The 23,113-nt window shown below is 27.3% G+C and overlaps 4 protein-coding genes across 8 annotated transcripts in view; all 4 read right to left on the reverse strand.

The window, feature by feature from the left end:
• Positions 1-2,333: 2,333 nt before the first annotated feature.
• Positions 2,334-6,680, reverse strand: LOC118064149 (nuclear RNA export factor 1-like). Of its 2 annotated transcripts, XM_035078574.1 has the most exons (11): positions 6,482-6,680; positions 6,364-6,388; positions 6,198-6,260; positions 5,633-5,952; positions 5,154-5,240; positions 4,610-5,047; positions 4,419-4,531; positions 3,910-3,946; positions 3,551-3,783; positions 3,291-3,459; positions 2,334-2,948 (listed from the first exon to the last, which is right to left on the reverse strand). In XM_035078574.1, exons 3-11 carry the CDS (start codon positions 6,253-6,255, stop codon positions 2,517-2,519), a joined length of 1,887 nt encoding a protein of 628 aa, XP_034934465.1. In that variant the 5' UTR covers positions 6,256-6,260; positions 6,364-6,388; positions 6,482-6,680; the 3' UTR covers positions 2,334-2,516. The 2 variants fall into 2 exon arrangements, with proteins under 2 accessions (XP_034934465.1, XP_034934464.1); XM_035078573.1 differs by having other exon boundaries at positions 6,364-6,680.
• Positions 6,681-8,997: 2,317 nt separating this feature from the next.
• Positions 8,998-23,113, reverse strand: part of LOC118064145 (nuclear RNA export factor 1-like) — a 33,798-nt gene continuing 19,682 nt past the window's right edge. The window contains exons 1-10 of one of the 3 annotated variants that reach the window (XM_035078567.1): positions 13,304-13,501; positions 13,137-13,212; positions 12,463-12,767; positions 12,257-12,343; positions 11,727-12,164; positions 11,530-11,642; positions 10,775-10,811; positions 10,445-10,677; positions 10,192-10,360; positions 8,998-9,939 (exon numbers count right to left, since the gene is read on the reverse strand). In XM_035078567.1, the coding sequence (XP_034934458.1) occupies positions 9,508-9,939; positions 10,192-10,360; positions 10,445-10,677; positions 10,775-10,811; positions 11,530-11,642; positions 11,727-12,164; positions 12,257-12,343; positions 12,463-12,767; positions 13,137-13,203 (1,881 nt within the window). In that variant the 5' untranslated portion in view covers positions 13,204-13,212; positions 13,304-13,501 and the 3' untranslated portion in view covers positions 8,998-9,507. Of the gene's footprint in view, positions 9,940-10,191; positions 10,361-10,444; positions 10,678-10,774; positions 10,812-11,529; positions 11,643-11,726; positions 12,165-12,256; positions 12,344-12,462; positions 12,768-13,136; positions 13,502-23,113 lie in introns of those variants that run through there. The other 2 variants (XM_035078566.1, XM_035078568.1) reach the window with 2 other exon arrangements.
• LOC118064147 (ribonuclease H1-like) lies at positions 16,877-19,787 on the reverse strand. Its single transcript, XM_035078569.1, has 2 exons — positions 19,013-19,787; positions 16,877-17,659 (listed from the first exon to the last, which is right to left on the reverse strand). Exon 2 carries the CDS (start codon positions 17,604-17,606, stop codon positions 16,959-16,961), a length of 648 nt encoding a protein of 215 aa, XP_034934460.1. The 5' UTR covers positions 17,607-17,659; positions 19,013-19,787; the 3' UTR covers positions 16,877-16,958.
• On the reverse strand, positions 19,907-21,764 carry LOC118064148 (ribonuclease H1-like). Of its 2 annotated transcripts, none has more exons than XM_035078572.1 (2): positions 21,624-21,764; positions 19,907-20,690 (listed from the first exon to the last, which is right to left on the reverse strand). In XM_035078572.1, the coding sequence occupies exon 2, from the start codon at positions 20,646-20,648 to the stop codon at positions 20,160-20,162; it is 489 nt and encodes a 162-aa protein (XP_034934463.1). In that variant the 5' UTR covers positions 20,649-20,690; positions 21,624-21,764; the 3' UTR covers positions 19,907-20,159. The 2 variants fall into 2 exon arrangements, with proteins under 2 accessions (XP_034934463.1, XP_034934461.1); XM_035078570.1 differs by having other exon boundaries at positions 21,572-21,750.

Raw genomic sequence — 23,113 nt, forward strand, 5'->3', positions numbered from 1 at the left:
TGTGACTCCTAAATATCTTTTTATTCATTATCTATTGAGATTTAATTCATTATATTATATTAACTATAAAAAAATAATTTTCAAGATTAACATTCTAATTAAAGAAAAGAAAAGTTTAAATATATTAAAGACTTGTTAATTAGTCAGTAGTAAAAAATGAGTGAAATCAGACATAAAAAGTAGTTAATTCATGATTTTTGATATTTTTAACTAAAAATTGTGAACCAACAAGAAAAAAGTATGTTTAATTTTTAAATATATATGGATAAGAAAATTTTTTCTTTGGAAAAGATCCAAGTTAAGCATTTTAAAGCACAAAAGTAGAGATAATAAGCCTTAACGCACGCCCTATTTATTAAAATTCGATCATTGGCCATTAAAATATTATTTTTGTGGCTTATATGTCTCCAATAATTCAGCTCAAAACACTTTTTGCTTCAAGTGTGAAGTCATTACAAAATCAAACTTCTAAATGTTCTAATTCTTCATTTCTATGATATTTCTTTTATCATCATAGAATTAGGATTTCCAGACAAGTAATTGATCTACACTATAATCCTAAACTCTATTAATCCGCTGGTCGGTTTATGGCATCATTGATCATTCTAGAATTAAATAATGATTTTCCTCAACTCTTTTACGATAAAAATCAATAAAATCCTACTAATTAAGTAAAAGTATAAAAGCAAGGTGATAATTCTTAGGAACATTTGGTCTTCTATTTTTCAATGGCTTTTGGGCTTGCAATTATACGAGAAAAGTACTTCTGGTAAATTGCAAAAGTAGAGGTATAGGATTCACCGACGAACACTGGATGAATTTCGATAGGATAGCTCGACGACAAAGTGGATGCAGAATGGTGTTAGTCAATGTAGAACTCTGAGAGAGCAGCAAGCGAGTGGGATGGTCGGTAGTATTGACTCGATTTTGCGGTGCAGAGGCGGAGTTTTCGACCTCCCATGAAACTGCTAAATCCCTTGGGAGCACAGATCTAGAGTATAAGGGTAAAAGCGAGAGACAGAGATGGATAAATTTTCACCCCTACCGTATTTACCCCACTCTCTTTGTAGCCAACGACGAAATTCCCATTGAATAAGGGTGATCGCACCAGCAATGGCGTTGGGACTTGTTATATTTCGCTCTCTAAGTTAAGCCCGTCTATTTCTTTTTCATTTTTTTTTCTTTTTAAAGAATAAAAGGAAAAATAAATCAGATCAATTCAAGTGCGAACTATATCTGTAGATACAAAATACGAAGACACTAGTTAAGGGAAAACACAGACAGAAAATATTCTGAATAATGATGGAAATATAAGAGCAACAGACAAACTTTGTACCTTTACTTTAACAAGAAGCATCCATTTATTTTATTACATTATCATACCAATGCTTTCAATATGTAAAGTAAAAGTCCACGCATAAAGATTAAAGCTTTTAAATCGTTATAAAGACCATTTTATTCGTATAAAAGTCTGATAAATCATTTCTTTGAATTCTATTATATTACTCAATTACATAATTTCACTTTTTATGACAAAATAATTTATTTTGAACAAAACGACTCTGTCTTCATGTAACTCATCGTTGCGTAAGATTTATCAAAGGAATTTATAGATATAAATTTTCCCTTTTCCCTCAAATAAACCCCTCAATGTTCAAAGAGTGATTTTAAATCAATCTCACATCAAAGACAGATTCAGATTCATTTTTATATCTAGTATTGTCGAATGAACATTTTACTGTTCCAAGTATACGTAAATTGAAATTGAAATTTTGTTTTAGTTAAAGTGAATTTATATAAAAAAATGAACTTATATTTTTTTTTTAACAGACATATACTTGTCACTGTTTAGACTTTACTTTCATTAAAAATATACATGTATAACATCATATTGGTATTAATCGATTATTTTGAAAAAGTAAACATAAGATTGAACAGTCATGAAGATGAATAATTAATTTTAAAAAATGTATTAAAATTATACATAACTTATTTAGTTTTATCTTTCAAATATTAAATGAAATTTCATGATGAAATTAGATTTTTACTGTCATAACTAAAAAATTAAGTTTTAGTTGAAAGCATGGAAGAATTTTTATAAATGAGATATATTAAAATTATAATAGAAATCAATGAAAACTTTATGTATGAAAAAAATAAAACTTATTCTGACAAAAAACTTAATCGAAAAACTACTGTGTATTTTTTTAAATGTTCTTAAACATGTATTGAACAATTTTATACTAATGCTAAGACATACTCTTTAATTGTCACTTGAAGTTTTTATATAAAAATAAAAAAGTAACTTTCTTTTCTTATATCTTTGTCTTATCAATAATATATCTTAAGTTTATATTGTAACTTTAACATGTGTTTTTTCAGTAACATTTGGCAAATGATGCCAAATAATGACAAATATTTGAGCAAACTTTTTATGAAAGAAATTTATCAATGATTAATAAATTTTTATTATTAACTGTTTAACTACTATATCAAAGTAAGAAAAAATAACGACTTTACTTCTCGAATGCTTCTTGAGGGATTTGTCCACGTTGGAAAAATTCGTTGAATGCTGATACAGCTATGGTAAAACTCCATTTTACCTCTCGTAGGCATTTAAGACTCCAATTGAGATTCATATTTGTCATACGGCTTAATTCTATAGCCATATTATTTTTGGTTTCATCTGTAGGTTCACTAGCTGAATTTGATGATGGTGTGGCTACGACATTAGCAACTGGTTCGGGAATAAATGTTACTGTTGGTCCTTCTATCATTTGATTCGCTTGAGAGAATGTTGGTGGACTTAATTGAAGTTGTTCATTTTTTATACAATATCCAGTTCCTTCAGGAACAATAATAAAAGTACGGTCAAAGTAGCGCAATGGTTCATCTTTCGTTCCTATCTCTTTGAAGATTCCAGTCACTGTGATGACCATCATGGTATCCTTGAAAATAAATGACAAAATTCATTAACATCAAGTCTTCTAGTCGGAAACAATTCCTAATGATAAAATTAGTTTAATTTAACAAAAAATCAATATAAATGTTTCATTTGAATTTTTATACGCACTCAGTATTTAGCAAATTCTCTTGAAAATTAATCGATTGAAAATTTTTTGTTTACTAAATATTTATTTATTTTAAAAAAATTTAATGATTAAATTTAAAAATAATAAAAAAATCATCATCATGGAGAGAAGTAAAGACAATTTTTGTTATCTAGCATAGCCCTAGTTCTTCATATCTACTCTAAATCAATGTATTTTCCTAAAAAGATTTGTACTTACAGTCACAAGAGCAATATCCATAGTGAATGTGTTCGAAAAATGTCGTGTTTTTGGTATTTCTGAAATACAACTCACAACAGATAACCTTCCTTGCTTCAGCAATCTTTTTCTTTTGGTCACATCATTTATACGAAATAAATTTCGATTTACATCAAAGTAATGTTTAAATCTGTTAAAATTGTAAAAAATATTATTGATTAATAGCTATGAATGTTTCCAAGATTCCGTTAAATTTTCATCAAAAATGTGTAAGAAATTACTCGTGTATTGTTGAACATGGAGTAATAACCAAATCAAAAACAGCTTGTTCGTGGTACGCATCTAAAAGTGGTTGTCGAGATTCACCGTCAAAAATAGTGAAATACTGTTGCATGAATTGGTAGGCAATTTCTTGGGCTTTAGCATTTGCTGTAAAAACTCGATGACTCAGAGGAATTTTGGTGCCTTCATCTGATACATCAAATGAAATCGGTTTCGGAAGCTCTACTCCATCCTAAAAAAATATATAATTAGATTTGTTAATATCTTTTAAATTAATTTCAATACTATAAATAAATAAAATTTTTCTACAAGCATTTTCAGAGTCAAAACGAGATCAAAGTGATCATTGATCACTTACCAATCGAAGTAGTTTTGGAAATCTTTCTCTAATGTCCCTGTAAAAACAGCAAAATAAAATATAAACTACATAGTTACTTTATAAACATATTTAAGAATTTATTATGTTATTGACAAGAATAATTAATATATTAATTTTAAGAAGTGACTTAAGGTGAGTGTACTATTTTTTTATTTCGATAGAAAAATTCAAATAGTTATTAATTCAACTTGGCTTATGTTATATTTTAGAACAAATGATGATATTGATATGAGATTTGTTCTATTCGATGCATTATATGTAACTAGAACCTGAAGAAGTTTTTTATTCGAAATAACAAAACTGAGAAAGATAAACTAATCGATTTCTTTTCATGCTCTAAGTTTCTTAATTTTAGTCATTTCCTACTAAAAAGTTAGTCCTGCGGACCTCATCGGCCTTATCCGAACTGTTACTTAATTTATGAAATTATGGGGCCATATTAATATGACCATAAGAAAAGATAATAGTCGATTCCAAAATAATCTTACCTGACATAATCATCAAAACGATTTTGATATCTATCACACAATGGATTGCCTTCAAGTCTGAACTCATTTAATTTTAAATCTCCTAATTCATCAATTTGATGTAAGCTCCTGATCTGAAAAACGATGATTCTTTCATTTGATTTAATATTCTAATAAACTTTATTAAAATTTATGGTACTTTAATAACTCACTTTATTATCACCTATGTGTAGGACTTTCAAATTAGCAAACTTTTCTTGAAGTACGTTCAATTTTTCTAGTACAGACAATCTATTATTATCAAGATTCAAAGCCTCTAAATTTGGAATCGCCTGACCAGCGATCTCTAAAACTGTCATCATCATTTCTGGTCTAAACAGAGCGCAAAAATGATTTTCAACAAGCTCCGGGTCATGATGAAAACATGATAAATCTAAAGCTTTATTAGCTGTAATATATCGTCTAGCCATAGCTATTTTTAATTTTGTCTTCAAAGTTTCATCTATTTGGCAATTTGGATAACCAGGTTTTACTTTGACTGATATTTTAAAGTTATCTGGGGTTGTTATTTTTCGGTCACAGTCAAGTAATGTGCTTGCTGTTCTTTGGTCATCTACATAAAATACTGCCTCTTGTCCTATCACTCGATACTACAATTTATAAAAAAAGAGGAAATTTTGTAAACATTTTTGTTTTTTAACGATTAATACAATAAACTAAGAAATTATTACAAAAAATAGGTGAGCAGAAACTTACCATGATCGGTATGAAAGTTAATGGCGCTGTGATTTTGAGAAGTTTATGAATTATGTAATCTTTGTCATACTTATTTCCAAAGGATGTCTGTGAAATGTATAGTAATTATTATTAAAATTACGATTTTTATAGAATAACTTGATATTTATATTTCAAATCAACGATATTTAGTAGTTTAGGAACAATAATTATTATTAAATTAAAAAATTTCTTTCGTTAATAATTCAATAAAATTCACATCATAAAAATAGAAAAGATGCGTAAAAAATAAAATTTTCCAATAAATATGATTATATGTATTATTAATAACAATGAAAATAATTATTCAATTGAATTTACGATAACTACAATTATGTGTTTGCACTAAATATAGATTATTTGTTGACTCATGGATATGGTATTTTTCTGCATAAGTTATCATATCTACTAATGTATATATTTAAATAATTCTAAATGTGAATTTTTATTATTATACTCACACTTATCTTATACCAACTAATTTCTCCACTTGAATATGTTTTAGATCTAATGTCACTTTGCAAATGAGGTCTTCTAAGTGGCATAGGTCCAGATTTTATCTGGATTTCTTTATTTCTAAAAATAATGCTTCGTAAACTACGATTTACATTTGAATCCTCATTAGAAGTATAATCATGATTATCACGTTTAATTAGTTTTGCTGCAAGTTTTGTTCTTAAATCTTTGTCGATTCTTGGACGATGTTTAAACTTAAGTCTTGATTGGATTGAAGAATATCGCGGGGTTCCATTATATCCAGTAGTATTACGGTTATCAGGATCTAACAAGAGTTAATTTTAAATTAAAAAATTGATACTTCAAAGTAAGCATTTTATATTGATTGAAAACTAAGTTTATTATTTCAGTTGATGCTTGAACTTGAGCTGGCTTATCTTGTAAAATAATTAGGCAAACAAAAAGTACTGCGTGATATAAAAACGCTCTCCATGGTTTTTCTTTCATCATTTTGTTACCAAAATACTCAACTATTTAAAATAATTAAAAATAAAGATGATTTTAACTTACTTTGTGAATTTCCTCGGATGTGTAATTTAATTTTGTCATTAGAATACATTTTCGACATTGTTTCTGGAATTTTATTCAAAATAAATAGAAAATTCTATCATCAAAATCTTTCATGTATACTAATGAATAATTTTCATAATATTTTTAAGGTTATACATAAACTTACGAAATTGGATTAGTAATATTGAATACTAAAACACAAACGTAAACTTATTTGGCTTAGTGTGTTCGGTATTCAAGAAGATTTAAAGATAAGTGAGGATGTTATTCCATTCGATATTTACCAGATAACGCTTCTAAGAAAAATTACCGTCAACGTAAGTCTCTAATGATTAAAATATTCTTGGCTTGTAATCATGTTTCTTCAGAAAACAATTGAAATGAATGAATTACATTATAAAATTTAATGAGACGCAAAAATCAGGATCAGCTTTGTGTATACGAGATGTGACTCTATGCGTGAATCACGTGTTTTTTTGTGGGTTTGAGAGAGAGAGAGAGAGGGTATTAATACACATGCGCGATGTTTGTTAATTGATGGAAAGGATGATACATTTGAAAGATTGTGGGTCTTCTGTTGGGCAGTATATGAAAGTGGTAGGAAATTGCTTGTTGTTTTTTTAATAACTTAAGCAATATCAAAAAAACTTGATAAATTTAAAATATTCAATTTTATCAATTTATATTTACATAATATTATTTAGAAAATGTTAAAACCTTTTTGTCTATTTACATTCATCACATAAAATATCTTTCAAGAAAAAAATAAACCAATGTAAAATTTTGAAAGTATACATTTTAAAAATACCATAAAAATATAGAATTAGTCAAGTTTTTAGTTTTTTCCATTATCCCACTATTATTTCTGGTAGAAAATTTCGAATGATTATTTATTTTAATACAAAATTCATTAGAGATATTATAATTTCATATTCCAAATTTTGTCTATCAGAATTTTTCATTTAATAATTTTTATTTGAATCAAAGAATCAATGAACGAGAAATTTTGTGATAAAAAATTATTTTATTGCAGTGTTTCAAGTAAATATAATCATCCATAATCACATTTGCTTTCTCTAGTTTTCGATACTTTATTTACAATATTAGTTGATTACAATATAGCAAAAAACATACAAAACTAATAAATTAGAATTAAGCCATCGACACCTTATTGAATTATTTTGATAGTTGATATTATGACGAATTTTTTTTTCTTACATACTATTTGATAAGTGTATAATTTTTCTTTTCTTTTATATATATTTATGATTTTTTTTAAACTAGATTACCATTTAATGTAACATTTGCGAATCATTTACAAAAAAATAAAGAAGATTTTACAAACATACAGTATCTAAATATAGATATCAATTTATACTTTTTGTAAGACATTTACAAAAATTAAAATAATCTTAAGATAGAATTTTTATCAAGAATTCCCGTTTGTCTGAGAAGTAAGTCATTGATAAAATTAAGAAATTCATTTCTTATTTATTTTTTATGTTTTTATAATATTTACTGCTTTTTTTTTTGTTAAAAATAAAGTAATTCCTTTATCACCATAAGATATCATTGAAACATAAATTCATAATTTACTAAAAATATTTTAAACTAATCAAAACTTAACTAAATTATTTCCATTTTTATTTTTCATTTTTGTCAAGTATTTTTTATACAGAAAATTTTTCACTTCAGTGGGAGATTTTTTTAACGATGAGTTTTCATTGTAGAACGTTGATGGTTGATTATCCATTTGATGATTAGTAGTTGGCGTCAATTTGTGTAAATTTGACTACCATTTTGGAGTTAAATCCATTGTATTATTTCCATAACTCCATACTCAGTCAGTTAACTGATGCGTTTACGTAGAGTTTAATTTGTTGATAGAAGATAGATTAGAAGAAGAAAAGAGTATTGATGGTAGTTCAATCCATAGAGCTTTGCTTCAAGGTTTGAACAAGATGCCAAAAATTGTTCTGAACCATTTGATTTAAAGCTCAAGTATGGTACTTGCACTAGGTGTATAGTGTTTACGCTCATACACAATTTGTTTATGAGCAAATTCGTTGAATTCCAAGTGAATTGTTATTTTTTGTTTCGATGAAAAGAATGATTTCTCGAAGTAATCTTGCAAGCTCCAGGTCTTCACTCCCACTGTGTTTTTTTTCGACTTATTGTTAACACTTTTATTTAAAATAAAATTTGTATACTTTTTCATTTTTAGTTTAAAATATATGAAAATATCATAAAATTAATTGAAAATATTCTTTTGATTTAACACAATTAGATAATAATAATAATCCATTTGACGATAAATGAATAAATTAAAATAACTAAATTTATGTTAAAATAATATCTTTTGGTGATGAAGTCCATTTTTTTTTTTTTTGCTATCAAAGAAAATACTTATTTTCTCAATGTAATGAACAATGTTTGAAGTTGAATCACATAATTACAAAAATTAACCAATTGGTGTTAATTTTTTTGTTTTTTTATTATTTTAAAAGAAATAAGAGTTGAAAATTTTATTTGTTATTTAATAATTTTTTAATCTTGCAAATTTAACTATAAATGTAAATCATCAATAAAAATCGGCACGATAAATATTTCTATTTGATAAATTTCTTTTATTTTCAACTCTTTTTTCTTATTTTTGAGCAAAAATGAACATAAAGATGATATTGAATGATTTTGAGTACAATGCAGAATAACTGAGTTCTAGAAACATGAAAAAGAAACAAAAGAAACAAAAAGATAATTTTAATATTTAAATTCAGAACTTATTTAATAAAAAAAATACTTTCATTTTGCTAGCACTCAGTAATAATGATAAAGTTAATTTTTATACGAAGACATACTAGTTCAAGAACAACTTTTAAACGATTTTATGAAAAAATATTTTGATGTTTTACTTTAGTTACAATTTATATTTATAGATTTTTTTTTTTTTAGTAATTATATTTGGCAGTTCTAAAATTTATAGAATATTTATATTTCATTTTATATACTGTGAATTTCTCATTATCAATTATTCGAATTGGAAACGATTTTTAGATCGAGACTATTTGAACATACCCTTTTTCAATTTGACCATAACAAGATAATATTAAATTGAAAATGGGTTGTGCAATTGATTATTCAAAATAAATTTATTATCTAAATGTAAGTTATTAACATTATATACTCTAATTATTTCATTCTTAAACAATGAGACAAAAAAAGACTTTAATCATTTTATCTAAGTAATTCCTTCATCATAAGGAAAACAAAAGAAAATAATTGATAATTTAATGTAATAATGGTAATAACTTTACTTGTTAAATGCTTCTTGAGGGATTTGTCCACGTTGGAAAAATTCGTTGAATGCTGCTAAAGCTGTATCAAAATTCCATTGCACCTCTTGTAAGCATTTGAGACTCCAGTCGAGGTTCATATTTGTTACACGACTTAATTCCATCGTCATATTTTTCTTGACTTCATCTGTAGGTTCACTACTTGCAACTGGTGCTGGTGCAGCTACAGGTTGAGCAGCTTGTTCTGAAGTAAATGTTACTGTTGGTCCTTCTGCCACTTGTCTTTCTTGAGATGTTGTTGGTGCACCCAATTGGAGTTGTTCATTTTTTATACAATATCCAGTTCCTTCAGGAACAATGATAAAAGTACGGTCAAAGTAGCGTAATGGTTCATCTTTCGTTCCTATCTCTTTGAAGATTCCAGTCACTGTGATGACCATCATGGTATCCTTGAAAATAAATAACAAAATTTATTAATATCAAGTTCTTTTAGTCGAACACAATTTTCGTGACATCCTTACTTTCTTCAAGTAAAAATGGATTTCATTTATTCAGTAACATAATTGTTTCAATTTTTCTCAGTTTGATAAGCAAATTCTCTTGGAAATTAATCGCTTGAAGAATTTTTCGTTCAATGAAGTAAGCTGATGTATTCAAAAACTCAATAAAAGTAAATACACAAAAAGTACAATTTTACTTACTGTTACAAGTGCAATATCCATGGTGAATGTGTTTGGATAATGTTGCGTTTTAGGCATTTCTGTTAGACAGGTAACAACAGGCAACCTTCCTTGCTTCAACAACTTTTTTCTTCTAGATGTATCATTAGTTCTGAATAGATTCCTATTGTTTGATAGATAAACATTGAATCTGTAACAAAAAATGGAAGAATTTATAAATTTATCTTTCAAATGGAATCTACGAAATTTTTTGTATTAATGAAAAAAAACTTACTTCTGGATTTGAGGAGAGGCATTTACAACTAAACTGAAAGTAGCTTCTGTATGATATGCGACCAAAAGAGGTTGTCGAGAATCACTATCAAAAATAGTGAAATATTGTTGCATGAATTGATTGGCAATTTCTTGGGCTTTAGCGTTTGCTGAGAATATCCTTTGGCTAGGAGGAAGTTTTGCTCCTTCATCTGCGACGTCAAATAAAATGGGTTTTGGAAGCTCGTTTCCATCCTTCAAAAATTAAATATTATTTTTATTAAATTTTTGATATTTCATACTTATATTTTCATTATTTGAATATATAATTGATGTAAAAATGATTACTTACCAATCGAAGAAGCTTTGGAAACCTCTTCCGGATGTCACTGTCGTGAAGAAACAAAACCCAAAAGTACGGAAGCTCCGAGTTAATTGTATTAAAACAAAAACAATGTCTTATTAATACTAGAGCTTATCTTCTAATTGAAACTCTTTAATTCAAATATTTAATTTAGTCTCTCTTAGCTTCTGGATCATGGAACATAGAGCTAACTTATGTTGGTTGTCATTTTCAACTCATCAGGTAGATAGATTTCATTTTCATATCATAACTTAAGTTGCACAAATAAACCATTGAAACGAAATAAATAACACATCAAGTTACAGAAAATACATGTGATGGTAAATTCAGATAATTTTATAAATTTTATTGAAGCATTTCAATTAATATCGATGAATATTTTCAGAAAGAATAGTTTATGAATGATTAATGCATTCGTAATTTAACAATTAATATTCAATGAAGCCAGTGAAGTGTTTTGATGTTGAAAAATCACCTCATTATTTACAAGTAATCATTTGTACTTTATTTTGTTAAATATTTCTTGATGGTTAGAATATTTCGTTCATTTTCACTTGTCTATTTATTAATGAAACATCTGATTAGAGACAAACAAGAATGTTAATTAAAAATTTTGTACTACTTCATGAAGTACACTCAATACTGTTGGATACTTTTTCCAGAAATACCACTACCCTATACCTTTGGTTCCACTAATGCGTTTGTAATAATTAGTATGGTTAGAAAAAGATAAATTACAATACCTGACATATTCATCACGACGATTTCGGTATCTGTTGCATATTGGATTTCCTTCCAGTCGAAGTTCATTTAATTTCAAGTCTTTGATGATGTCTATTTGATGCATGTCTTTAATCTAAAAACACAAAAGATGTATTACTAGATAAAACTTAAGATACGTCTAAGATTAATATAAATAAAATCATTATAAGTAGCTTACCTTATTATCACCAATATATAGAATTTTCAAACTGGCGAACTTCTCTTTCAAGACAGTTAATTTATTTAATGCAGACAGTTTGTTGTTGTCAAGATTCAAAGCCTCTAAATTCGGAATGGCTTGGGCAACAATGTCTAAAACTACTCCCAACATAGCTGGCTTGAATAAGGCGCAAAAATATTCTCCAACAAGGTCTGGGTCATGGTGAAAACATGATAAATCTAGGGCATTATTAGCCTCAACATATCTTTTAGCCATAGCTAGTTTTAATTTTTCTTTTAAAGATTCATCTATTTGGCAATTTGGATAACCAGGTCGTACTCTGACTGATATTTTAAAGTTATCTGGGGTTGTTATTTTCCGATCACAGCTAAGCAATTGGTTTGCTGTTTTTTGCTCGTCTACGTAAAAAACTGCTTCTTGTCCTATCACTCGATACTAAAAGAAATACATTAAGTTAAATTTTTTTTGTTCAGCAAATGTATTATCTATATTCAGTATTTATTAATAGATTATTATTATTTACTTACCATGATAGGTATAAATGTGTTGGGAGCTATACTACTCAAAAGGTTATTGATTATGTAATCCTTATCGTACTTGCTACCAAAAGGTATCTGTAAACAATTGATAAAAAAGTAATAATAGTTGAAAATTTTTAAGTTTGAATAAAATATAAATCTGCATGGTTAGAATTTGATAAAAAATTTGAAGTTATATTTTACTTTATACTTACGGTTATTTTATACCAACTAGTATCTCCAGTCATCAATGGTCTAGGTCTACTTCCTGATGATGTAGACTGACGATCACTACTGGACCCAGATTTTATAATACCTTGTCTATTTCGAAAAGCTACTCGTCTTCCATTACTGCTTTTATGCGAGCCCATTACAACGTCACCATCCAAATGTTCTTCAATGGCCATTGTGAGTTTTTTTATTCGATTATATGCAGGCTTAAATTCATGGGATTTACTGAATCCTCGTGACCTTGAAGGAAATTTCGCATCTTCTGCTGATGGTACACGATCATCATGATCTAAAAAATCAAAATTAACATGGATATAAGAATCTCAACTTTTATACAATGAAAATATATTGATTTTTTTTACTCAAAAATAGTTATAATAAAATTTTTTAACATGTAATTTATATACGTTTAATTTTTATGATCATGCAATATGTAATGTTGTAGTATTAGATATGTATTCATTATTGATTAATATCATTGTTAAGTTTATTGTGAATATTTTTATAAACAATAGTAAATTACTTTACTAAAGAGAAACTTATCATAAAATACAACGTAATTTGTAATAGTAGAAACTCTTACAATCTCTCGAATTGCGTAAATTTACGCGTAGATAATAGAAAGTACCAAAAATGAATTTAGAGTTTGAAAACTTACTGTAAAAATGACTCCGACCGGGTTTTCCTATTTTCAGTTTTAATAATTTTTCAGATTTTCTCGGCATTTTGCAGGTCTAAACAATAAAATAAAAAAACTAAAACTGGTTTTTCAATGAAAGCCTTTTATGATTCGTGAAGGCTATATGGTAGTTCACCAAACTTTACATTAGTAATTTTCCACAACGAAGCTACACGTAATCCTTAATACGGAAATCCAGTAGATAGTATTTGTGATGTGAGATTATGAATATTTTATTATTTAACATTAACTTTATTATTAAAAAGCACACTTCCTTAAACGTCTGTACCACTTTAGTAAAACGTTCTCTTTAATGGCGGATAAATCGTCACTTGACGTGCATCTGATTGTTTCAATTACTTGAAGTTGGCAAAATTTTATCTATCGATAATTCGAGAATCGATTGTCGTGTACAACTGCAGCGCCACCACGGACTCCTATGGTATGTATGTGCAATGCAAATAAATTATTTTTTTAGCCATTGGTTGTATAGTAATCTATATTATCTACTGTAGTTAAAAAATTTCTAATCAACTCTAATACTATTATACCGACTGATTAGATAAAGTAGTAAATTTCGATTCAAATATTCTCGAATGATAACCACACTATAGATTTCAAGCGTATTTATTCTTTTTAATTGGAGTAACCACTCTAATGCCACAAATAATCATCATAGTCTTGTTATTTTTCTTTACTAATTAAAAGTGACAGTTATATTTATGTATAAATAATAAAATTAATAATTAAAAAACGTAAATTCTTAACAAGTATGAAGAATATGGGTGAAAATGAGAAAATATCTAATTGTCTGTTGAGTGGACTATGATTTATCTGTGTTCATTAATAAGAAGCTTTTGTAATTAAAAAGGATATTAATTGAATATTTTTTGAACATTTTTTTGGTTTATATATCCAAAACAGGATATAACTTGTTTATATAAGGAAAACAAAATAAATATTTTTACTAAAAATATTCAGAAAGATACACACGTGTATACATTGTTAGTACCATTTCGTGGGTTTATATGTAGGTTGATACCTATCATTCAGGATATGTATAATATTTAATTGTACTATTTAAAACTCACTCGTTTATTTTTAAATTATTTTTATTTACGACCAGTATCATGTCAAAATTTGAATTTCTACTATAAATTTCTATAACAACTTTAAGCCTTTTTTTATTTATTTTAATGATGAGACTAATTGGATTATGTAATAGTCTTTTGTGATTTAAGTTGATTTATCTTACACTAAAGTGTTTATTCGAATTCAACTGTGTTAATAATAATCGAATAATAGTTTACCTGGAAATATCAATAATTTACATAGTCATTTGATTAAAGTCTAAGTATCAGTTGTGATTACTTGAGACTTTATTCTTCTCTAAATTCAATTAATACAATCTTTACTGGATTCTATGATAAGTTTTAAACTTACTAACCGATAAAGAGATTTTTATCGATTGACTAGATATTCAGCAGAATAATAGTTGATTAATATAACTCAATTTACATTAAGTTTGAAATTAATTTTCTAATGTTGCTATTGGAAATGCTGTTAGAAATATAAGTTCAAACATAATATTGTTTAGATTTAGAAATGATAAACAGTTTTGTTGTTCCAAGTTACGAAAAAAATTTCATTGTTGTAAAAATAAGTACCAAAATGATTAACAAAGGATTTGATAAAAACTGAGCAAAATAAATATCAACAATTAGAAAATAATAAGACAAAAATTAATTAACAATAAAATTAACATAACGATGAAAACTATTGATTGAACACTGATAATGCAAAGTTACATTTGCAATCGGATTTAATAAGTGTATTAATATCGCTTCATAGTAGCTTGAAACTCATCTTGAAATAAAAAATTGTTTACTTATGTATCTTATTATTTTAAGTCAGTTTAATAGATTTTTGCAAGAGAATATTTCTGTTAGAGTACTAAGATGTATGAAAGACGAATGAATTTAATTATTTTATCCTGTTAAACAGTTAACCAATCAATTAAAAAATGCTTTGTTGATAGTTATAGCAACAAACGGATAAATTTAATGCTATCAATTGACACCAGAACATGAAAAAGGTCACTCCGTTCAGTTTGATTATGTTATTGTAATTAAATAGTTAAAAATGAAAACCAATAAATAATTCGCAACTGGATTATTTAAGGATTATTTTATTATATTTTAATACTTTAAAGTTATATTTTTATTTAAACTTCTAAATAAAACAAACTGAAATTAAAACAATTAAATGATAATCTGAAATCGTCTCTATTAATTAAAAGACTATAACACTGGTAAAGGTTAAAAATGAGCATTCCTTTTTGTAACATTAAATTGTAGAATTTCGTTAATTAAGAAATTTGTAAAAATGGTTTTTATAATTGTTAAGTTACTGATAATTACTGTAATTAAATTCGTAAATAAGAAACTTTTCAACATATTTAGGTACAAATGTAATAATAATAGTGAAAAAGTATTCAGTGTTTAATTATAAATTTTTTTTGAGGGATATCTATGAGTTTATGATACTTTTTACGTTTAATTGTAATTATTGTTTTATAAATTTGTAACATTTTTTGCTGTATTATTTTTCTGTTATATTTTTCACACTCAAGTAGTCTCGTTATTTACTTTTATGCTATTGGACATTTTATGAAATCAAATTTATGAATAAATGAACATAGTTAGTTACTGAATAATTTTTAAAATATAAAAATTTTTAATAAAATTTTTCAAACTAACGAATTAAAAAAAAAAAACGATTTTAACTCATTGATTATTATTACTTATTGAGTAAAATTGATGATTCATACTCTTATAGAGCCAATTACAGCTGTAAGGGATCAAATTCGCAAATGAAATATCAATCGAATTTACGTCATGTGCAGATTGTAGAAGCCCTTAGAGCTTATTAAACTTGTCCGTTATCACGTTTCCCCCTGAAATCTCACGTTCATCTTTTCCCTGTCTTTGAAAAATATACTGTTTACCCTCGATAATTTAGGTATTTACGGGATTTATCCTGTTGTTACGAAGTGAACAAGAAATAAGCATTCGATGGAATAGGTAACCAGCTGCGAATTTCGCCACGAGTCTCTGTTGGTTTCGGTCTAAATGACAGAGCGATACAGTAACTCCCTTCTCAACTAATCCGCTTATGTTAATGCACGATTTTTGCGCTTTTTTGGAAACGACGATATAATCTGACGTAAAATAGGGATAAATTCTATAATTTGCTCTTATCTTACAGAAAAACGTGATCAACATTTTTTTGTTTAAATTCTACACCTAAATTGTTAATAAATATTTAAGATTATGATAATAGTAGTCTTTTTAAATTAATTGAAAACAAAATTTGTTTACATAGGAAGTAAACAATGACATTTGTTATGTTTGATTGTAAAATTTACTCCAATTTGCTGTGAAAATTCATAGTGTTTTATTTTATATTCAATTTAAATAATATCAGATGAGAGTATTTTAATTCAATTTTAATAAATGAAATGTCAATATTATTTTAAATATAAATTAACCAAAAGTTACTAGAATTAAATTCCTGCAAAATTAACTTACTTTGAATAATAGAATAGGTATTTTTAATAATAGCCACTACGATAAAAATTTTTAATAGATAAACTTTTATTTAAATACTTATAATAAGTATTGCTTTATTTGTTTAACAAAAATATTTATAAAATTTTTTAAATATTCTTTAGAATATTTGGTTTTTAAGTGTCAAGTTCTTCAAGTAAAAAAAAAGTCATGAGTATTTTTAACTGATGAATTAAGGCAACGCTCTTCTGGCTAATTTATCAGCCTGTTCATTACCATAGATACCAGAATGTCCTCGTACATGTTCAAATTGTATACGCCAACGACGTCTTTTGGCGTTGAGAAATTGAAATTCTTGTTTATAGGCAACGGGCTGGTTATTTATATTTTGCCATCCACGTTTCATCCATCCCCATATCCAATTATTCATTCCTTTTACGATGAACTGACAGTCCGTGTAGATAACAACATGATCCAACTGATAGGAACCAATAATCGACACGGCTTCTAGAACAGCTTCCATCTCAGCACCGATATTAGTTCGCCGATTTTCAGCAACTCGAGAGACGTTGTTAGGATGATTGTCAGCAAAGAAAACTCCAATGCCTGCTTGTGCTCCTTGTCGTCCATTTCTGCGACATGCACCATCAGTGTAGATACTGACGCAGTCATCAGTACCTCGAGAGAAGAGCCTTTCCCTTTCTGTTATCATATAAAGCTCACGTTGTGGCAGATGACTCTCCAAGAAGTTCCAGGCGCTAGACCTGCTGCTAAATCGTTTATACAATGCTCCTGAATAGTGATTCACCATCGGTTGACATTGGTCCCAAGAGGTATATATACCGACATTCCATCCTCTAGCTACTGCGTAATAAGGCATATTACTTCTGTGTTCAGTCGTAAAATTCGCGATCAAATAGTTTAATCCACGATCTGCCAAAGAAACAATCACCTTAGTACAAAGTTTTGTAACTGTAAAAGCTTAAATTTATTCTTAATCTATGAGCAATGGATGATAGTAAAGAAAATTATAACTAGGCAAATGAATTTTTTTATCAAGAAGAAATAAGATAAGATGAAAGATTATCAAGACTCTACGAAGAATAATTCTAATCCTTTTTATGTTTTCATATTCTTGAAATTCAAAATTTACTCCCAAACTCAAGTGTATAACCTCTAGTGTATTAATTAATGACATACATCCAAAGAAGTTGATGTTATTTACTGAATTTAGCAGTGTATTATCATACTGATTTAGTAATTATTGAGACATGTTTATTGATATTCATCAAATTAAGAATATCATTGTAAACAAATGTGTTTCTTCATAATTGATAAATACTTCTATTAGTGTAATTAGTGACCAGATCAATAGAATACTGATCTTCACATAATTAATTACTGGTTGGTTTCAAAGTTACAATATAGATTCACAAATTTGACCATAAAATATTTGAGTTTAGCCATTTACTATTGATTGTCTCATTGTATCGATACATTTTCAAGTTACTCCAATATTAAAGATATACAAATGTTGGTCATGAACTATAAAACAGATACAGAAAGTTGTTGAAAATGAATTTTTTATCTTTCTCATCATTTTGCGAAATTCATTCTATCATTTAAAAGATGCTATTCATCTTTTTGGAAATTATTTATCATATTTATACTGAAGCATAAATTATTACTCCAATCAGAAAAGACCTTTTGTTGATTTTTGATCACTAGATAAATCAACATTCCTTAAATTATATATGTAATCTTCCAAATGTATCATTAATTTTGTAGGTTTTAATAAACCAAGTGTTTGAATCATTTCAAATTCATAAAAGAAAACTTTACTTTAAACTTTGGATTTAAATCCAAAATTTTTTTTCTACTCTATTAGAGATGTTGTATTACAATAAAATAATAGTGTAATAGACTAAAAGAATTATTATATAACAATAAAAAAAGTATTTGTCTCAGAAAAGAGATGTTTCTCTCAGGTAACCTAATTTTTCCAATAGTTTCACAGCGTCACTTAACCTATCAAATCAATCAAAACTTTTATCTTACGCTGATTTCTTGTACTACATTTTTTAATAACTCATATATTTTTTATTTATTACAAAACTCTTGTATCAGTGTATCATATTTTGTTTTACAATCTTAAAAAAAGAAGATTGAATTTCTCAAGATCAGTAAGGTATTTACAATTGATTCGTCTAAATTCTGATTTTGAATCAACACTGATTGTCATTCCTTTTTAATTGAAAATTAAATTATCATAGAATCTGAACTTACTTCAAATTAAAAATTATTCAAAGTAAAAATCTCAGCTGAGTTATGAAATATCAGTAAGTATCAACACTAATTGGTTATAATGTAACTATAGTTGAGTCTTCATTATCATACGATTTTCTGATGTATAAAATTTTATTATTACGCACTCCTGTGAGATTACGGGCAAAAAGGGTAAGGTGTAGTATATAAAAGTGGGGATAGAGAGTGTGCTAAATAGGAGTTCTGATGGTCTTAATTGTGGGCATTAAAGATTTGATTGTAGTTGTATGCAATATAAAAATTTCTTAAAAGCCAGAATAACCTTTCAAAGAAATTTAGTATTGAAATAACAAATTTTTTTTATTTTTTACTCATTTTTACTTTTTACTCTTCATACTTTTTTATTTACAAAAAATACTGATAGTGTTGCGAATGGTACCACCTAGATTTTTATATTTAAGTAAATAAATAAATTGTACAACAACAATAATTTTACTCATCAAAGCCTTTTCGAAGATAAATATTTTCTAAAATTTTTTCATTATACCTTTATGACTAACAGAACATTTTACTCACTGCACATTGAATGTTGATCAACTTTCTTTAAGTCAAACTGAATATAGATAGTTTAATGTAATAATATATTTTCGGTCAAGTCATAATCATAATAAAGATAGGAATTTATTGAAGTCAAATCATCAGATTGATGAATAAATCTTCTCCAAGATCAAGATTTTACCAAGATAACTCTTTATCAGGAAGCTTCCTTGACATAAAGATGATAACAAAATAGAGAAAATGAATCATGGAAGAGAGAAATGACCCAGGTATGCATCACCAATTGTACACTACGGAAGGAACACTTACCCTGCAAAAAGAGAAGCGAATATTTTTACAATGATTGTCACTATTGAATCTTTTTTACTGATTTTTATTCCAGCACCGATAAATGTTCATTACAAAAACATGTAATTGATTTATATATTTGTTAAGATATGCGATTATCAAGTTCTTTAAAAAAAAAAAAATAATGAATATAATTCATTATAATTAACAAAATTTTGTTGCTTGATAGAAAATTTTTAAAAGAAATATTATAAATGTCAAAAAAAATATTCAATGATTATATGTTCTGTAGTAAAGTTAGGTGTATTTGTCACCAGATGAATTACTGCACTGCTTTTCTGGCTAATCGATCTGCCATTTCATTTCCATAGATTCCAGAATGCCCTTGTACATATTCAAGTCTTATGTACCATTTTTTCATTGCAGCGTCCAAAGTTTTGAATTCATTTACGTACTGAGGACGATGACCAGATGATGTGCGCCAGCCTCGCCTGATCCAGTCAGGCATCCATTCAGTCACTCCTTTTACGATAAATTCAGAGTCCGTGTAAATTATGACATTACATAAATTGTATTTACGAACAATCGACACAGCTTCTAGAACAGCTAGCATCTCTGCAGCGATGTTTGTTTGACGACTTGTCGGTATAGCTTTGGAGACATTTTCAGGATGATCATCATCAATGAAGACTCCAATACCCGCTGTAGCGTTGTCCCTTCCGTTATCACGGCAAGCACCATCAGTATAGATATGAATGAAGCCATTATAATCTTGCGGAAAGTGAACTTCTCTAGTGTGGAACCAAGACATGATGATTGTTTGAATTTATAAGGTGTACTCGAATTGTTTAATCTGCCAAACAAAAAATTATGCTAACTTTAGCATAAAATTTTGTTAATTAGAATGTTTAAATCTATTCTTAAATCTAACAGAAATTCATAATGATAGAAAGAAATAATAACTAGGTATGAATCAGTTAAGGAGATTTGAGAAGAGTACTATGAGAGAAAAGAAGGAATAGAATAAGAATTGAGTTCATAAAGTGATTTGTGTTAGATTAATTTGGTTTCTTATTAGAATCCATAAAAGAAATATTTGCGTTATTTTACTTATTGGTTTCTTGCAAGAAGAGAACATTGAAGAACCTGAACATTAAGAAATGTTATTATTGGAAGTCACTGACAATGGAGAAAAGTAGTCTGAGTTAACCGTATCACAATCGTCATCTACATAATTCATACAGATAAGTCATAAGAAATATAAACAAATACAAAAAAATAGGGTATTCATCACGATTTTATCGCAAGTATTTATGATTTTTATTCAAACGTGATTTTGAATAACAAAGTCGAGTAAATATTTTGTTAATTCTCGAAAATAAATTTATAAGTTCAAATTATAACGAACTTTCGAGAATTTTATAAGAGCTAAAGAGAAAAGAGACTTGATATTTAGTTCTACGAGATGACTCGGATAAATTTTTACTTAGAAAAATAAATTTTTCGTGGTCTGATGTGAGCACAAAAGATCAATGCCAAAAAGCACCAAGGAACCTTAAAAAGGTCCCTGTTCAGGTGTCAATTAGGAATATATTAAATCAATTTTTAATATTTCTTTCTACTACAATTTTTTTTTCTCTCTCATATGCTGTTACAATTATAGTTTCATATTTCAACCAAACTAAATGGATCTTACCACCCATTACTACATTACAATAATTAAATAAAACTTACATGACTCGTTACTTTCAGCTTTTGGCTTATGTGGTCTTTTCTTGCTGCTTACCTGTATGTATGTTTGATTCTGATTAACACTAACTTTTCTAATGACTCTAAACTGGACTGTCCAGATAGAAGTTTTTGATCCTAATTGCTAGGCGTTCTACCAAGGAATTCGTCTTAATTATTTCTTCTTTGCGGCTTGTAATTGTGATTGCCCTTTCCCTATCAATTTTTTCCGCGTGGTGGGATCAGAGTCGATATATAGGTTTTTTCTAGTTGTCGGTAATCAAGGAAAGGTTCAACTTCCTCTTAAGGTATTTCGACTGAGATTAATTTTTGGTAATATTACACTTTCGCGGTCCCCTCGTTTTTTGGCTCTACAAAATCGAAAAATCATCCGATTTCAATGATTTTTTTTTTAAAATCTTTGTTTTTACGGCGGATTTATAAAAAAAAATATAGGAAATATATCACTTGAAGATTTTTTATTATTGCAATTTTTAAAACAAATAAAACTACACATTTCAGTATTTTTATTTATTTTTAATTGTTCACATGAAATTAGAGAGAATTGTGATGAGGAGGGGGGGCTGTTAAAAATTCATAACAAATTTTCACATTTGATCTGCTTTTTAAACACCTCCCCCCCCTGTTTCAATTCTCTTTAACAGTAAACGTCAGTAGGATACCATTTTTTCTGATAGTGATAATTTTTAACTTTTTTAAGTTTACTTTCAATATTGTATACTTGATAAGTAATTTTAAGAATGTTTTTGTTCACATTATTTCGATGATTACTTAATAAAAAATGCACAAACGATGATATGTAAGAAAAGGTCAATTTTAAGTTGTTATTATTTTAAATTGTAAAAATATGAAAAATCAACATTTTTGTATAAATTATTTTTAATTTGTTTTTTTGTGTAGATTATGAAAAAAATATAACAACTTCATACGGTAACTTGTAAAAAAGTTATCAACAATTATACGTAAATGAGTGTATTTACATGAACATTTGAAGCCCTGAAACCAATATAAATTTTCATTTTTTCCCATTTCCATAATTTTTTTCGTAAATCCGCCGTAAGAACGAAGATTTTAGAAAAAAAATCACTCCAAAATGTTGATTTTTCGATTTTCTAGAGCCAAAAAACGAGGGGACCGCGATAGTATAAAATTACCTACAATACAACTCTTAGTCAATTTCCTGACATATTTTCTAAGGTAAAGACTACCTTCAGACTACTCCTTAAATACAGTTGAAAATTAAAATACATAATATTTTTTGATATTTATTAACAATTTCTTGATTCTATTTCCTATTTTCTTAAATTTCGAAATAATTCGGAAATTTATTTTAATTTAAGAGCTGTTCTTCTCCATGTTCAATATGATAGTTATTTATTAACATTATGAAAGTTATAAGATATTAAAAAAATAATTAGATATGATATTTTAATTCAACAAAATCGACAGTCTATTAATGTAATTATATTAACAAGATGAATTAATATTAAGTTTATTATTATTTAATGCGTTGGTTGAAGTTGGCTC

The sequence above is a fragment of the Chelonus insularis genome, unplaced genomic scaffold (assembly GCF_013357705.1).
Source record: "Chelonus insularis isolate UGA/USDA-ARS -01 unplaced genomic scaffold, ASM1335770v1 contig_162_pilon, whole genome shotgun sequence".
NCBI classification, from domain to species: Eukaryota; Metazoa; Arthropoda; class Insecta; order Hymenoptera; family Braconidae; genus Chelonus; species Chelonus insularis.

What these genes read in the sequence shown, in the direction of transcription:
- LOC118064149 (XM_035078574.1), bottom strand. Translation starts at nt 6,255, where the DNA reads ATGTCGAAAATGTATTCTAATGACAAAATTAAATTACACATCCGAGGA. An exon ending in TTAGTTGGTATAAGATAAGT is followed by an intron (nt 5,241 to 5,632) that starts GTGAGTATAATA and finishes TACATTTCACAG; the next exon opens with ACATCCTTTGGAAATAAGTA. An exon ending in TAACTTTCATACCGATCATG is followed by an intron (nt 5,048 to 5,153) that starts GTAAGTTTCTGC and finishes TATAAATTGTAG; the next exon opens with TATCGAGTGATAGGACAAGA.
- LOC118064148 (XM_035078572.1), bottom strand. Translation starts at nt 20,648, where the DNA reads ATGTCTTGGTTCCACACTAGAGAAGTTCACTTTCCGCAAGATTATAAT.
- LOC118064147 (XM_035078569.1), bottom strand. Translation starts at nt 17,606, where the DNA reads ATGCCTTATTACGCAGTAGCTAGAGGATGGAATGTCGGTATATATACC.